The sequence below is a fragment of the Equus przewalskii genome, chromosome 17 (assembly GCF_037783145.1).
Source record: "Equus przewalskii isolate Varuska chromosome 17, EquPr2, whole genome shotgun sequence".
NCBI classification, from domain to species: Eukaryota; Metazoa; Chordata; class Mammalia; order Perissodactyla; family Equidae; genus Equus; species Equus przewalskii.
In genome coordinates, this window is record NC_091847.1 from 72,251,992 (window position 1) to 72,268,771 (window position 16,780).

At 35.6% G+C, this 16,780-nt stretch overlaps 1 protein-coding gene across 5 annotated transcripts in view; it reads right to left on the reverse strand.

The window, feature by feature from the left end:
- Positions 1 to 522: 522 nt before the first annotated feature.
- The window catches only part of SF3B1 (splicing factor 3b subunit 1), a 59,398-nt gene continuing 43,140 nt past the window's right edge, over positions 523 to 16,780 (reverse strand). For 2 of the 5 annotated variants that reach the window (XM_070580489.1, XM_008518171.2), the window contains 19 exons: positions 14,764 to 15,001; positions 13,608 to 13,820; positions 13,229 to 13,350; positions 11,482 to 11,679; positions 11,287 to 11,388; positions 10,585 to 10,764; positions 9,723 to 9,809; positions 9,320 to 9,590; positions 8,883 to 9,028; positions 8,630 to 8,776; positions 8,364 to 8,489; positions 7,449 to 7,670; positions 6,975 to 7,157; positions 6,778 to 6,889; positions 5,172 to 5,292; positions 4,733 to 4,864; positions 3,318 to 3,590; positions 1,294 to 1,510; positions 523 to 1,009 (listed from right to left, as the gene is read on the reverse strand). In XM_070580489.1, coding sequence (XP_070436590.1) covers positions 851 to 1,009; positions 1,294 to 1,510; positions 3,318 to 3,590; positions 4,733 to 4,864; positions 5,172 to 5,292; positions 6,778 to 6,889; positions 6,975 to 7,157; positions 7,449 to 7,670; positions 8,364 to 8,489; positions 8,630 to 8,776; positions 8,883 to 9,028; positions 9,320 to 9,590; positions 9,723 to 9,809; positions 10,585 to 10,764; positions 11,287 to 11,388; positions 11,482 to 11,679; positions 13,229 to 13,350; positions 13,608 to 13,820; positions 14,764 to 15,001 — 3,249 coding nt within the window. In that variant the 3' untranslated portion in view covers positions 523 to 850. Of the gene's footprint in view, positions 1,010 to 1,293; positions 1,511 to 3,317; positions 3,591 to 4,732; positions 4,865 to 5,171; positions 5,293 to 5,688; positions 5,759 to 6,777; positions 6,890 to 6,974; positions 7,158 to 7,448; positions 7,671 to 8,363; positions 8,490 to 8,629; positions 8,777 to 8,882; positions 9,029 to 9,319; positions 9,591 to 9,722; positions 9,810 to 10,584; positions 10,765 to 11,286; positions 11,389 to 11,481; positions 11,680 to 13,228; positions 13,351 to 13,607; positions 13,821 to 14,763; positions 15,002 to 16,780 lie in introns of those variants that run through there. The other 3 variants (XR_011528502.1, XR_011528501.1, XR_011528500.1) reach the window with 2 other exon arrangements.

Consider the following 16,780-nt stretch of genomic DNA (forward strand, 5'->3'; position numbering starts at 1 on the left):
TACTAAATACATTGTTGAGTAGTGGCCTATGACACGGAAAAGAACCCAAAGATTGTCTTATTCTATTAGCATTACTTAGGTGGCCTCACTCCCAATAGGTAGAAGGCAGTTTTGAAATAGATACTTTCCCCACTTTCTAAGCACAGACTCGTTAAGAGCTGGTGACTTGAATCACTTCCCTTAAACGTGTTCATAAAGCATTTTGAGAAATCAAGAGATGAAAGGCGCTATGTAAGTGCAAAATAATATTCAAGACAGTTCAGCACAGGTGCTATATTTCCTAGGGTGATGGAATGGTTGTGCTAGTCTGAGGTGAACACTCCCACAGCTACTCTTCTCATTGTCATTATCAACAGAACAATGGAATTTTGAGAAAGATGCCATCACTTTATATAATCTGTATTCTAACTACTTTCTATAAGCCAAGTGACAGAAAATGAAATTAAGCCACTTATTCTACACAAACCAATACTTTATCAAATTTCCGCATTTTACAAGTCATGTTCAAAAAACACACACAAGTTAGCATTTTGTACACAAATGTTTATTTCTCAATTAAACATTCCCTTTAAACACAAGGAATGAATTCTAAATATTCATAAAGATGAATTAAAAATGAAATCCCTCCAGAATAGTGTGTGTAATCACTGTGTTCTTGGTCACTACTGGCATTTACTGTTTAACATCAAAAACAAAGACAGGTTATTTAAAAATCATGCTACTGAATTTCTAGCTCTTCCTCTATGACCAGTACTACACTGATCCGCATGTTTAAAAGTTTACATCACCAAATTGAAGCAAGTTTAAGGTGTGAAACAGCTGTGCATTGAACACAAAATAAACAATAAAATTATAAGATATAGTCAAGTTCGTAACGAATATAGGTGTTCTTATCATCATTGTAGATTCTTGGGTAATGTGCTATGAGAGCATCCTGTGAACCAATGTAGATGGAGTTGTAAATTTTCCAATACACATCTCTGACTTTCCGGGCTGGGTGAAACAAACCCTAAAATAATTAAGAGGTTATATTATTTCAGTTTCAAAAACATACATAACCTTAACACAACTAACAAACAAACCATAAAGATATGATTCCAAACATTTCCCTTTAAGAGAAAACAGCCCTGACAATTGCTTAAAACTGCAGTAGGCAAAGACAAAATCTAAGCCCCCTCTCCCTACAACTGTTTTCCCATATGGCACAATACAGCTACTATGATTAGGAATAGGGATTTAATTTATCCAAATTACTTTTTTCATTGAGTAATCTTTTGAAAATTTTTAACCTACCTGTAAACAGTACTGCAACATTCTACATGGTCCAATAGCAACTCTCAGGCCCTCCAGAGCTCCCATAACTGCCTGAATTACATGGGGAGATGTCTCAAACACATTGGGCCATACGTAGTTCAACAAGTGATTCAGCGAATCTTCACAACCAAATCCATAAACCCCAAGTGACATGTGTTGCACCACCGCACTAGCCGTCTGTCTGTGTACAAGGTCCCTGTAATGGAGGGTGGATGCTTTGTTAAGATACAATCTTAGTTTAATAGGAAATATTTGCCTGTTCATTAGAAACTAAGTTAGAAATTCAGTGCATGGAACAGATTCAGAGTCATCCTCACACCTCATGTATCTGATATAAAATGCCTTTAGAATGACTAGGATTCTACTTGAGAATTTTTGCTTTGATGACTCAAACCTCACCGTGGCTCAAAAATAAGCTGTATTTTGTAATTAACCTTTGAAAGGAATATGAGCAAGAGAGCCCTATGCAGTATACTTTTAGTATGCTGCTAAAAAGGGGATACATGACTCTTACATATCAATAATTAACAATATTTCATTTTAAATCTTTGAAAGTAATTTGACACTAGTATACAACAGATAACTAAATTAAAATTCAATCCCTTCCCTTGTAAATTTTGTTTCACTGAAGAACTCAATTTGGGGAAAAAGAAGAACCATCAATAATTTTTTCAAACCTACAGAGATAAGAACTTTAACATCTCCCATGTTAACTGAATTTGTTTCTTACAAATCATTGAGTTATTCATTTCACAATTATTCAAGTGAGTATGAATATAAGATAACGGGTTTGTGATGGGTATAAAAATGATTTTATGCTCTTTGCCCTCAAAGGTAGTAAGAGTACCTTAAAGGTGTAAGAAAAAAAAATACTTGAACTTACTGGTATCTTCATTCCTTATTTACCATAATAATGTTTAATCTATTGGGTATCATAGTGAAGCAGTATATTCTTCACTAGTAAATTTCCCAAATAAAGTACTGTTTCTTTTCATTTGGTAATTTTTGACAGAGCTTCTCCCTCAGCTTACTGGTACACAGAACCTAAGTTTTAACTGCAGGTCACATACATCAATGACTGCACTATGATGCTGAGGCGCATCTCAGTGAGGAATACGGAGCGAGTATGAGTATGATTTACTCTTACTGTACTGGGCCCCAGGTGATAGGCTTTTACAAAGCACAATTCTTACTCTGTTTCCATATCTTGCACATATACCTTGTGATAACTTGCTGAGTCCTGTTAAGTCTCCCTTTTGAAAGGTCATTAATGAGTAATTTTAATCTGTAGATAAAAGTAACTGAATGGGGTCTAACTTGAGTATCTTTCCTGAAATCTTCCTGATATGTTTGATAAAGACATCTTCCTGATAGCTTTCCTGAAAAATAAAGAGCCAACGAAACAGTCCTTTCCCTTACTACTTGGACTCGAACTTTCTCTTACACATTCTTCAGTTACTTTTGTGTTTACTGCTATATGTCAGTCTAGATGGTTAAAGACATCAGGAAGCTGACTGTCAAATAACTCAAGCAGTACTGTATCGGCTGCCACCATCTGAAAAACGGGGCCTGCAATGGCATCGTGTGGCTCTGGCAGGCTAAGTTCAATAGTTCAAAAGCCTAACAGATATTTTTGCTTCACCTGAATGACAAAAATGTAGAAAGATCAGGACTCTTTGCTACACCAAGAAGTTCATGCTCATCATTTCCTCTAATTATATTTGACTTTAATTTTTAAAACAAAAGCTGATCGATTACTGTTTTTTGAAATGAATTTAGCCTAAAAGAGGGGGCACTTGGAAGAGAAAATTTAGGGAACTACTATATCATACATATTATTTGAAGATAACTATAGTCATATTTACAGTTTTATAAAAAGCCAGGCAGTATTCCCCTTCTTTACCTGCGTCACAAGAAATTGGTCATACAATAATTATTTCAATAAGTTCTAAAAGAAAGGAAGAACTGTAACTACTTTCTTACATTTAGTGCAAGTCACTTACCTATCCATTAAAGCATCTTCAAGCAAGGGTGTTACAGCATAAATGTAGTCCTTTCCCATTTCACCAATATATTCAAACAAAAAGGAAAGAGATTTCAACACTCCATTTTGGACATTCAGTTCAGGAACTCTGTATTCATTCATTAAGGCAGGTAGTACTGTGAAGGGTGAACATGTTTCGGCGACAATAGCTATTGCTACAGTGGTACAAACTCTGTTCTGCCTTTCCTGAACTTTGAGGTTGTTTAGAAGTGTAGCCAATACATCATGAGGGCTGAAAAAAACAAATGTGTCAGCAAACAGATTACAAGTCAAAATTTCTTTGGAAGAAAAAGAAAAAATGCAAAGGAATGAAACTTTATGGTAAGCAATCACTGGGAACTTAGTAACTTTACAATAAAATACAATACTTTCAAGTCACCAGCCATTATTGTCTCTACTTAAGAACTTTAAATTAAAACACCCATTTTAAAGAAAAAAATTCAAATGGATTCATTTTCAAATGTAATTTTCAGTCTTTAGCAAACTTCCTGAAATATAAAGAAATTGAATGTTTAGACCGAGTAACTCTTTGAGTGGTCAACATATTGCCACTAGAGCCAGGCAACCTTACAGTAGCACCCAAACTGTGGTCTCCAGGCTACAACACACAAATCTATTTTCCTCTTCTTATCTTTCCTTCCATACACCTTTACTGTATCTATGCTCCTTCTTCAAGCATTTATTTTATCACAAACTGAGAGGACACAGGACCTAAAAAAGTTAGCACAACAGCTATTTGTGGCCAATTTCTTGACTACATCACCACTAAAATAAAGATCACTGCTACCAAAAAGGGGAGGAGGCAACTAATTAATCTGACTTTTATGTTTTACTGCTTAAAAACATTTCCTTTGTTATTAAGCCACACGTACATGTGTAATACCTCATTTTCTACAACGACTGTTTCTTCTAGTGTGGTTCTGATGGAGTGGAAGCAAATAACCACAGATTATCTAATAAAATAGCTATAATTCAGTCGTCTGTTGATTAATTTTAGAAAAATATTTTAAAAACACATAAGGCATTAGCATGAGGCTTAAATTATGCTGTTTTAAGAACTCGCCTTAATGTTTTAAGAAATTTTCAAAAAAGGACCAACAAAACTTTGAAATTATTCTGAAAACTGTAGCTTCTCTCTGTTAATATCTGGTGTGATTAAATAAAATTTTACAACTTCCCATCTATTTTAATTCAATTGAAAATTAAAAAGAGAATTTCAAAAGCTGAAGGTCAGTGGTTAAACAAAGTGCTTTCTCAGCTGCATTACTCACACCATGCCTTAAAAGAGATTTCTACAGAAACAGAACCATTTTTCAACACCACAAAGGGCTGATTATAAAGTAAAAAAATACACATATGGAAGTAAATACTCACCCGATGGCCTTTGCAATATAACCAAAAGTGTTGACTGTGGCTCTACGAATAGCTTTTTTGTGAGCCTTTAAGAGCTCTAAAAGCTCAAAGCAAATCCTCATCCATTCTCTTGCAGAGACATATTCAGCTCCCCTAATTTAAAGAAAAAAAGTTAATTTTTTTGTGACAATAAGTTTTAAAAGGCAAATTTGCAAATTCAGTTCTCAAAACATGATCCAACTCATTTTGAGCATTAAGTAAAAATACTATTACCTCTTCAGAAAGGATGATTTAGTCTTAAAATTATATTGCCACCTCCCCCATTACCACCCAAATAGAAATTTCATGGAAAATACTAATACTGGATAGCCTGACCATATATAATTAGGTTAGCAACCTTAAGCAAATTTGCAATGTGAAAACCAAAACTGCTTATAAAAATGTTAGGTAATCTGCTTACCTGTCAGCAATACGTCCAACAAGATCAATACAATTCTCTTGCACTTTTTCATGCCTGTTCTTTAAGATGGGAGTGAGTCTAGGCAGCAGATCCTTAATTGGGGGCGTCATCTTATGCATACCTATTTAATAGAAGTCAACACACTATCAACATTTAAACTGCAAACTTTGTTCATTTTACCTTTTATTTAGTAATGTAATATACATGACTAGGCATAAATATAAACTTACAGCTGCCTATGGAAAAAAAAAAAGCCCCAGATTCTGACCAGACTCAGAATTGTTTTTAACGTTTTATTAACAACTTCTGATTATGCACAGAAATGAAAAAAATTAGCGAAGTGATTTAAAGAATGATGGATACTCAACAACAAAAAAAGTTTTATTTGGTTCTGAAATGTATTTGTACACTGATATTTAAAATATGGGGACAGCTTATGTTCCGGCCATACACAACAATATATGCCAGAGGTAGACATGTAAATTAAAGCAAAATTTTCCAGAAAGGGCCCCCTTACCCTTTAACTGCAAAACAAACAGATCTCCAGTCTCCCTGCAATGCAGGGCATACTTGGATGGTATTTACACCTATGAAGAGAGAAAAAAGGAGGCAGCTGGCAGGGGCTCTTGCTCTAACTAGAACTGCTTGCTCTGATTCTCTCTCCATTCTTTTTCCCATGTTTCCCTGGACCAACAATATGGTTTATAACTCCCTGCAAACCAGAGCCCCACAAGTGGCCACGTAACTGATTTCCAGCAAGTAGCTATCTTCAAGTGTAGAGGACAGGGCTGAACTGGGATTATACATAAATGCAAAGGTTCAAAGATCTCCTATACTGCATAAAAACCCCTTGCTAAAATGAGAAAAACACTGGCTATCACAGCCAGCTACATGACCTGCTAGGTTGTTGTGCCCTCTCTAAACTCTGCAGAAGTTACTTTTGCAACAGTCACGCTCAATCAGAATAAAGGATTAAACACAAGAGACTATTTGTTCACTTCATCATAAAGCCCTTTAAAAATAAAATCTTAGCTCTCCAAACCTAAAAGCATTTGAAATATACACGTCTTACTTTGAGTTAGAAAACTGAATGGACAGTTTTAAGGAATTGGATAGAAATAAAGATAAGATAATCTTGAGCAATTTACTTTTTTCTCCCTGGTTATGTTCCTGGAACTTGATTATCAAGCACAAAAACCTGCGATAATCATTTACTAGTTCAAGGTTGAGTAAATATCTACTCTTTTGTCCTGAAACTTATGAGCGGTCTTCTCCCTATCTACACAGAATATGCTTCAGGTGAGACGCTAATTTTTGTTAGGGTCCTCTATTCTATGACTTCAAAGATTTTTCAGTTGTGACTATTCCCACCTCTCTTGCAGGTCCTAAATTTGCCCTCTTTTCTCTTTTAAAGTAAAATATAAGTGGATTTTGGGAGACAAGACTTTTGTGACATCCCCTGACTTAACTAAAATTTTCAAGTGCTTAAAACAAAGCATCAGAAATCACTACTCAACTCCTAAATTATGATTCTGTATTTTACCTTCAAAAACCAAAGAAAGTTAAAAGACAAAACAAATTCTTACGTGACCAGCAAACTCCATACCTATTACGTTTACAATGGCCTTCAGTGCTCCAAGAATGCTGCCCAACACTTCAGGGTACTCTTCACCCAAATACTCATACAAAACAACACCCAAGTGCCCCATCAATTTTTCCTGTAATAAAACAAGTAATGTTAAAATGTTACTATTCACATTAAACCATCTGGCAAAGAAATAAGAATCTGACACAAAAGTTTACCTCTTGACAAGTCTTCATGACAACAGCAGTTCGAGAGATCAAGTCAGCTGCCTGCTGCCTAACTTTGGCTGATTTGTTATTTAATCGCCACAAAACTGTACCACAGATCTGAGGCAAGTAAGGTTTGACTCGTTTGCCAAGAGCATTGACCACTGTGCCAAAGCCGTTCAACATTACTGAGTCCTAAAAAAGAAAAACTAAGTTAAATTAAGAAACTACATTCAGTGGAAACTAGAATTCAGTTTGTGACTAAAGCTGAAATATGTTAATATTTAGTTTTTTAAACAAAACCATATCTAAAACTTTGAGGTAGGAGAATATTTCCTCAAAGCCAAGTGAGTAAGAACATGAGCATTTAAAAAATTCTTTCAAATTAAATTGCTTTTTAGTGACAATATTTGCTTAAAAAAGTAATATGCTTTTTTACAGACATGAAAGTCAGTGGCAACTTGCCATAAGAATTAGTATCATTACCTCTGTAGTCTGTTCTTGAAAAGCATAAAGAATACCATCAATCAGTTGTTCTTCAAGTTTATGATCAATATCTGCTGCTCCCAAGTTGCCCATGATTTTCTCAATTGTCTCCATCACCATCTTTCTGTACTGTTCAGCTTCATCTTTCAAATCATCCACAATCCTGGATATAATTTCTGCTGCACCTACTTTGTTTGCCAACTCCACAGTAGTATCAACTAACTAAAGAGAGGAGGAAAAAGTATTAAATTTATTGCTCTCTCAAGAAAATAGAGAGATATTACAAAAACTGAACATTCGAAAGTACTATCCAGCTAGTAAGATGAGAAGGATTAACTCCAATTTGAAAAACCTTAAGAAAAAAGTGACTAAAAAGAAATTTTTTTTTTGGTGAAGAAGATTGGCCCTGAGCTAACATCCTTTGCCTGAGGAAGACTGTCACTGAGCTAACATCTGTGCCGGTCTTCCTCTATTTTGTATGTGGGATGCCTCCACAGCATGGCTTGAGCAGTGTGTAGGTCTGTGCCTGGGATCCAAACCTGCAAACCCTGGACTGCCAAAGCAGAGCACAGGAACTTAACCACTACACCACCAGGCCGGCTCCGAAAAAGATTTTACTGTGAGTCTAAATCAAGGTGATTAAAAATCAAGATAAGACTGTATATCTGTTTCACTTAGCCAGACCAAGTGTTTCATTTACTAGACAAAGACTCAACTCATAACTGGGTGTTTATCCTAGAATGCAAAGTCAAAATGGAAGTTAATTTGCTGACTAAAATCCATCTCCATTTTACAATCAAGCACATACAAACTGTGAGGTAATCAGGGCAAAAAATTATGTGTAACATGCATTCAAATTGACTAGAGAATCAGCTGAAAGAATTTCTGAAAATATTTTTTACAATAAAAGCTCACCTGTCGGTAGTTTCTTCTATCCAAAGCCATTCTATGTTGCCAGAAATGTTTAAAAAAAGGAGGAAGGATCTCTGTTTTAATGTAGTTTGCTTCTACACCATCTGTTCCACAACACTGCTTTACCACCTAAAAGATTAAAAAATAATATTAGTAAACACAGTCCAGATTTAATATACAATAGTTTCGTTTTTTAAAAAATGCTTTAAAATTCTCTTTGAACCATGAAACACACCCAATTTAGATGAACAACAATTTGAAACAATTACCTTCAGCACAATTTTCTTCATTTCTTCATCAGGAGACTGGAATTCTCGAATAAGGATTAACATCACTTCTCTAGTATAGTAGTTAGCATATTCTGCATCCATGAGAGGAATAAGATACCCAATAGCCTTTAAGAAAGCAGCCAAACCCTATTTCAAAATAAAATATGCATATCCTTAGTATATTCCATTTAGGGCACCTTAGCATCAGTGAGCAGACATCAAAAGAAAAATAAAATCGAATTGGTGGACCTACCTTTCCTCTGTGTTGGCGGATACCCTTCCACAGAGGTTTTAACACAGAATCAAAAGATTCGATACCATAAGGAGTTGCTGCTTCAGCCAAGGCAGCAATGGCCAAAGCACTAATGGTCCGAACCTTCTGCTGCTCATCCACGAGACCTAGAAAACCAAACACAGGTGTTTTAACTAAGCAATGTTACCTAACTGCCACAACATCATTCAAATTCTAGCAATACATCTAACCATTTAGTCAAATTGCAGAATCTGTGCACATTAGACAAAATTCAACAAAAGCCCATATGAACCACAGCCTATTAGGAGATATTACAAATCCCATCATAAACTATACGGTGTTTATGTAGTTAAAGCCTTTCCATTTCTCTAAATCAGCAGCCAAAATTTCAAAACACCTATCTTATGAAAGATAGACAAAGTTATATTAGAACTTACCGTGTTCAATGATTTCAACTAAACTTCTGAGATGTGGCAAGATGGCACAGCCCATAAGAATAGCTATCTGCTGTACAATCTTAATACCAGTGTGTCTTGCTTGCCAGGACTTCTTGCTTTTGCACACAGCTTTTAAGAAGGGCAATAATGAAGGAATGCCCAGGGCAGAGGCTACAACAGCAAAAGCTCTAGCTGTTGTGTTACGGACATATTCGTCCATGTTATCTATATCAGGTCTCATGGTGGAGATCATAGTAGCCAGACCAGCAGCCTGAAAGGCCAACGAAAAAGGACACGGTCATGAGCTGATAACATTAACCCTCAACCACTTCCTTCTATAACCAAATAATCCCATCAACAGATATAAAATTTTCTTCTCTAGAAATACAATTAACGTAAATACCTTTGCCAAATTAGAAATAATCTCTCGGCCTTCCACTCTAGCATAGTAATCTTCATCAATCAACAACGGTTCAATGACGACAAGGATCTGAAAAAGAGAAGGAGCTATGTTTTCACACAATTACTGACGCCATACTCATGTAACAGAATTAAATACATATAGGGAATATTCTTATCATAGCATATCATTTATGTAATTTAAAAACACAAGTATACAAAACCATTTTACTAGGAAGTTTATAACTACAGGACTTTGTTAATCAAGAGACAAATTAAGAATTTTAATTATACGATTTTAAACTCCATATGAAAATTTGGGAGAACTGTTAACCACATAAACTAACAAATATTCAGTATTTTAAAAAAGATAACTTACACATCTATCCGCATGTTACAACTGTAAGTCGTAATTACCACAAGCAAAAAAATGGTTCTTAACACTAAATGGACTAAATGGTATGCTGTAGAAACATTTTCTCATCCTAATCTAGTGTCAATAAAAGCAAAGGAAAAATATGAATAATACAAACCCATTATGGTAAAGACAGCAAAAGGTCACATCTATGTACACTTCTGTTTGTCTATGTGTGATGCACGCTTGTGCAAAGAAAAAGGTCTGGGAGAAGTTGTAAATTTAACATTGGTTAACTCTGTGTTAACATTGGTTAACTCTGAGTGTTTTGCACAAGGGGGTGAAACTTCCCTTTTTATTTTGAATGCATAGCATCGGGTATTACTTTTTTAGAATTTTTAAATTTCACAAATACACAAAATAAGCTATTAAAAAAAAACCCATGAATTCCTTTTATATTAAAACATACCAAACCATGAGAAACTCTACTTGAGGACAACAACAAACCAACCTTGTGCACATACGGTCGAACTAAGTCATCAAGTTTGTATAATATTCTATCAATAACTTTCACAAGTAAATGACGCTCTTGATCCTCAAGTGTAGGAGACATCAGTAGAGGAAGAATCTGATTAAACAAAGGACCAGCTCCAAATTCACGAGCTTTATCAGTAATCTGACGCAATGCAGCCTGGGGGGAAAAAAAGAGTAAAAGGTGTCTTTCTTTATAATTAAGCATTTTGAATGAACAAATTACTCCATGATTTTCTGTTACTTAATATTTTAGTGTAAACTTCACAGACAGTAGTAGCACGAGTTCGCTCCCATCAAAATTACTCTGAAGTGTGAACTCCTATGACAGAAGTTCAATATTTTCAGTTAATTCCAAAAGAGTAATTTAGTAGAACACGAGCCACAGGGACGTAACATAAAACACCCTCTTAACTTCCCCTACAGGATCGCCCATCTTCAAGCCACGTATGATGCTAATACACTTCCTCGCATGATTCCACTAATTGTCTTAGAGCCTTCAGCATGTTTTCATTTTTAAACATCCTTATGAGCATAATATTCTTTGATTAAAAAGCTAAATCCTTCATACTGCACATCTTTCTTTTCCTCATTCTATGCCCTTGGTAAAGGTGAAGAGGTTAACTATAAATTTCTAAACAGAATTACAAAGAACATGATGATTTAATTAACTGGTATTTACCTTTCTCATTGGAGGTGTTCCATTCTTAATTTTTAAAAGCAACTTCATTATTTTTCTCTCTTTTTGCTCTTCTGGACTAAGTGTTGATTCATCAACATCAACCTAATAGTAAAAAGAAAAAAATTTAAAGATAGCTTGAAACATTACGATTTGTAACTCCTAAATAAAAAATATTTTATTTCTATTATCACTTACCAAAAGTTTATCAAAGTACTGAATATCATCAGGCTTCAAAAATGGAAGATTTCCAGATGGCTGGTCATTAACACTTTTCATAGTTCTATCTTCAGTTTGCATATGGAAACCAGTCATACCACCCAAAGGTGTTGGAGTTGCTGTCAGCTTTCGAGCTGGAGTTCGAATAGGAACATAACCAGCTGGAGGGGGAAGTACCTAATACAATTAAAAGACAGTTTAGGATTGTCTTGACTTTATAAGGTAAGGAATAACATAATGAATAATATTTGCACTTAAAATATTTTAGTTTACTAGCTAGGAAGCTTTTTGCTTGGAGACAAGACTTAACATCAAGCCTATTTTTCTATGTTAATTGTAAGACTAAAATATGTATGACAAATACTCATAGTCCTCATCTGCTAATTAAAATTTGAAGTATATTATGAGTGCAGAGAAATGAGGAGATACATGAAGCAGGCTAATAAAATTCTGATCATTTTCAACTATCAATTTACATAAACACGTTGGGGAGCCAACACGTCATATTAATGGAAATAAGCTCACAAAATGCACATAACATAAGAGGTTATATTTTAATAACAAAATGAAAAATCATTCACATAAATTTCTGAACTATAGAAGTAAATCTTAATATTCAAGTCACTCTATAAAAATGAGTTAAGTGCATAAAAACTAAAACCAAAATATTTACCAAAGCCCTGTAAAATAGACATCATTTGATTAAAGCAAAAAAATCATTAAAGATTCACTAAGGAGGATATTTCCTTCCTATTTATATTAAGGAAATCAATGACTGCAATTGAGACACACTCAGGCAGTCAACAGTCATGCACTGCATAACAACATTTCCGTCACTGATGGAACACATATACAACAGTAGTCCCCAAAGAGGAGTACTAGATGTGCAGTATGCTATACCATCTAGGTTTGTGTAAGTATACTCAATGATGTGCACCGTGAAGAAACTGCCTAACGATGCATTTCTGAGAATGTATCCCTATCATTAAGCGACAAGTAATTATGGTAGGTTGCAGAGTGTCTATACCCACAGCATCGTGTGGACGCTACAAGAAGTTATAAACAGACATTCATGCATACTTGAAATAAATACTCTAATACAAACCTAATGGGGGAAAAATACAAACTATTAAAAAATAATAGGAATTGGCAGAAAAGGCTCTGTAAAGGCCATCAGATGACTCAGGTTCTAGGCCTGGTTAGGACACCAGCTATATGACCACAGACTACCTTTAGACCAGCAAATGGTCCCTGAGTCCCAGGTATCTAGAAAATTTTATAGTTCAAAAGAAAATTCTTCAAGCTGCTATGGTAAAGAGAGAATATTCTTTTGTGTTCATTGGCAATCCATGAACTTAAATACACAAACCTTTGTGAGGTACCAAGTAAAATAACTCAGATCTAATGTGAGCTTAACCCTGGGAGTGCTGATAAACTGAAGCAGCAAGCTATTCCATACCCCTAAGGCAGCAGTTCTCAAAATATGGTCCTAGAAGTCCTTGAGATTTCTCACCTTCTAAAAGTAATAAAAGCTTCAAGTCATTCCTTTCTTTTCATCTCTATTACTTTTTGGAACTGAAATATACTTGGAAACAGCTAAAAGAATGGAATGGTAGCAGTAAACTTGGGCAAGGCAAACGTAAACTTGACCAATTAATTTTTCAAAGAATATTTAAAATAAAATTCACACCCCAAACACTACCACATTCATACTGACTTTTATTACCTTATACCCTTCTGGGAACATAGCATCTAATTCTTCATCAGAAAGTGGGCGATTTCTCTCATCAATTTCTCTCTCCCACCGCCAAGCCTGAAGCTGTTCAGGAGTCATACTCATAATGTGGCCTACCAAAAAAGGAAATTTCTGTAACAATCTATAATGCAAGACTTTATCCTTACTGAAGTGCTTGGGATATAAGACAGTTAAGATCAACTCTAATATTTAACTGCTTTTATATCATAAACTCGAACCAAGATTTCTTTTTATATCCTGTCATTCTTGCTAAAAATAGGCATTAACAGCACACAGAAAACCACAAAAAAATAATTCAAAATATTTCTAGGAAAAAAATATTATTTTCAAGGAGAGAGTTTCTTTCTACCTGGAGTAGGGGTAGCCATGTTCATGGCTGGTGTGCCAATTGGTGTTTTTCCCGGGGTCAGAACAGGAGTGCTTCCACCCATCTGACTAGCTGGTGTTTCATCCCAACGTGATTTTCTTTTACTGGCTCCAGGAGTTGGTGTTTCACCAATTGAATCTCCACCTCGATCTGTTCGAGGAGTCTCAGCCCATCCACTTCCATGTCCAGGAGTATCTTTAAAGAAAAAGAGCGAATAAGTGTAAAATTTTAACAATCAGCAAAAAATTACTGTTTACTCTCAAACAGCTAACATACTCAAACTGATCAAGTTCAAAAACGGGAGATATCTAAAATGGAGATCCATTAAAAGTTTTAATGTTTCATTTCATATTTATCCTCCTTCACTATTTTCTGTTTGTTTTCCACTGATTACAAAAACAATACACAGTAGCCATTGAGGAAAAGGACAATAGAACAAAGCACTTTTATCACAACCCAGAGATAGCCACTTTATGTATCTTGAGCCACTTTTCATTTGCCCATAGAGATGAGATTACTCTACACATACAATTCTACACTTCTTCCTTCATCCATTACAAATTAAACACTCTCCCATGTCATTAAAAATTCTTTATGAAATTTTAATATAGGAAATGTACTATTAAATCTTAACTTGCCAAAGCCAATCTCATAAATGGTAATGAAATACAGCTTCGGACAGTTTACACAAAAAACAAGACACTGAGACAAGTTTATACATAAAGTAGAACAGAGGTTCCCAGGGACTAGGAGGAGGAGGGAATGGGGAGTTATTGTTTAATGGGTACAGAGCTTCTGTTTGGGATGATGAAAAAGTTCTAGAAATGAATAGTGGTGATGGTTGCACAATACTGTGAATGTACTTAATGGCAATGAATTGTACACTTAAAATGGTGAAAAGGGTAAACTTTATGTGTATTTTACCATAATAAAAAACAAAAGGTTATGGTCTACAAACTTGACTTTCTCCTAATGTTCTTCCTAAAATAAATCTTAAACATGTTCACAAAGTGAAAAGAAACAGGCATATAATCTACCCGTCCACCCAGAACAAGAGGGCAAGCTATCGGCCTACAAACATACCACTCTTCAAATCAAGGTTTCACCCAAACACACACTCAGACTCCACAAGAAGTACCTCTTTCTGTTTTGGGGGTCTCATCCCATCTGTTTTTACGAGCACTGGAAGTTGCGCCTCCATGGCCTGGCGTCGCGTGGCCTGGTGTATCACCTCGTCCAGGAGTAGCAGCTCCAGCTGGTGTGTGACTAGGTGTAGGATCCCATATTTTTGAGCCTGGGGTTGCTCCAGGAGTCTCACTTCCCTTTGCACGACCTGGTGTCTCATCCCATCTTAAGGAAGGGGTATGTCCGGGGGTCTTAACAAAGCAAAAAACAAAATTATTTCAAACACCTACACACTCACATAAAAATAACTAGAAAATTTCTGTTAAATTCTAAAAAAATAAATGTTTCAGTTCTAGTCTCTATGAATTAGAGTAGATTATCCTTCTGCTTAAAAGATACCTACTTTCTATCAAATATGTTTATGGCTAAGAACAATTCATAAAGTCTTAATCTGAAGCAGTGAAAAATCTCTAGATACAAAAAAACTCCTAAATACAAAACAATGTATTTTGGGTATGAATCTTGGATATGCCACTAATGGCTCCATAACTGGGAAAATCACTCCAGCTTCTCTCTGTAATCTGTAATCAAAGAATTTCAGCTTTAATTATATCAATGTTTAATTGTACCAATATAGGGACATATACTGATGAGTCCTCACTAAGAAATAACTATTTTTGTGTTTTCGTTGAGTGTGTTTAATTAACATAGGTATGTTCTGAATGATCTGGGTAAATTATTTTATAACTAGATACTGCCACATGATTTCAATCCTTGATATTTTACATTTACAATCATGTGTGTGATACTATTACTCTAACTGACGCTGGAAAAATTAGTGAAAAAAGATTAAAAGTGGATTTAAGTAATCAAAGCTTCCACTGCAGTTCAAATAGAGACAAGGAGAGCATGATGTAGGGCATCAGACAGCACATGACAGCAAAAGAACCCGCACAGTGTCATAGCAAAGTAGCAGGAGATTTACTGTAAGCAAAACAAAATTTGTATTTAAATAATAGCTCATAGAAGTATGCATAAACCTACACTCATTAGTATAGGTTTTGTAATATATTTTTTTTTTTTTAAAGATTTTTTTTATTTTTTCCTTTTTCTCCCCAAAGCCCCCCGGTACATAGTTGTATATTCTTTGTTGTGGGTCCTTCTAGTTGTGGCATGTGGGACGCTGCCTCAGCGTGGTTTGATGAGCAGTGTCATGTCCGCACCCAGGATTCGAACCAACGAAACACTGGGCCCCCTGCAGCGGAGAGCGCGAACTTAACCGCTCGGCCACGGGGCCAGCCCCTGTAATATACTTTTATGTATTTGTTTTAAAGTTGGATGCTCTATCCAACACAAGACTTTTATCTAACTTTATGCTTGCAAATGTGCATAAATACCAGAACAAATTTAAGACTTGGTATTTTTTTCTTTAAAAATGTTGAGAAATTCTCAATTAGGTGGGTAAAGCACATAAATTGTTCAAAATCTCATTTCTGGCAACTGCCCCTCCTATTCAATCAGGTTAGAAATAAATTCTTCCTATTATCCATTGTAATTCCCACAGTCATGATTAGGATAGAGTTGTGTTAAATGAACAGAACAAAAGAAAACATGGTTTGAATCTCTAGTTTTTATAAGACAGACATCTATCTTGCGTCTAATTATCACAAGCATACAGTTAAACAGATACCAGCAGGACAAGCTTCTCTTTCCAAGTTTTTTTTTTGAGCAAGATTAGCCCTGAGCTCACTGCTGCCAATCCTCCTCTTTTTGCTGAGGAAGACTGGCCCTGAGCTAACATCCATGCCCATCTTCCTCTACTTTATATGTGGGATGCCTACCACAGCATGGCTTTTGCCAACCGGTGCCATGGCCACAGCCGGGATCCAAACCGATGAACTCCGAGTCACCGAAGTGGAACATCCGCACTTAACCGCTGCACCACCGGGCCGGCCCCCCAAGTTTTTAAAACTAGTGCTGAATGTCAACCACAGAATTGAAGTTAATAATAATTCATATTCTGCAGAACC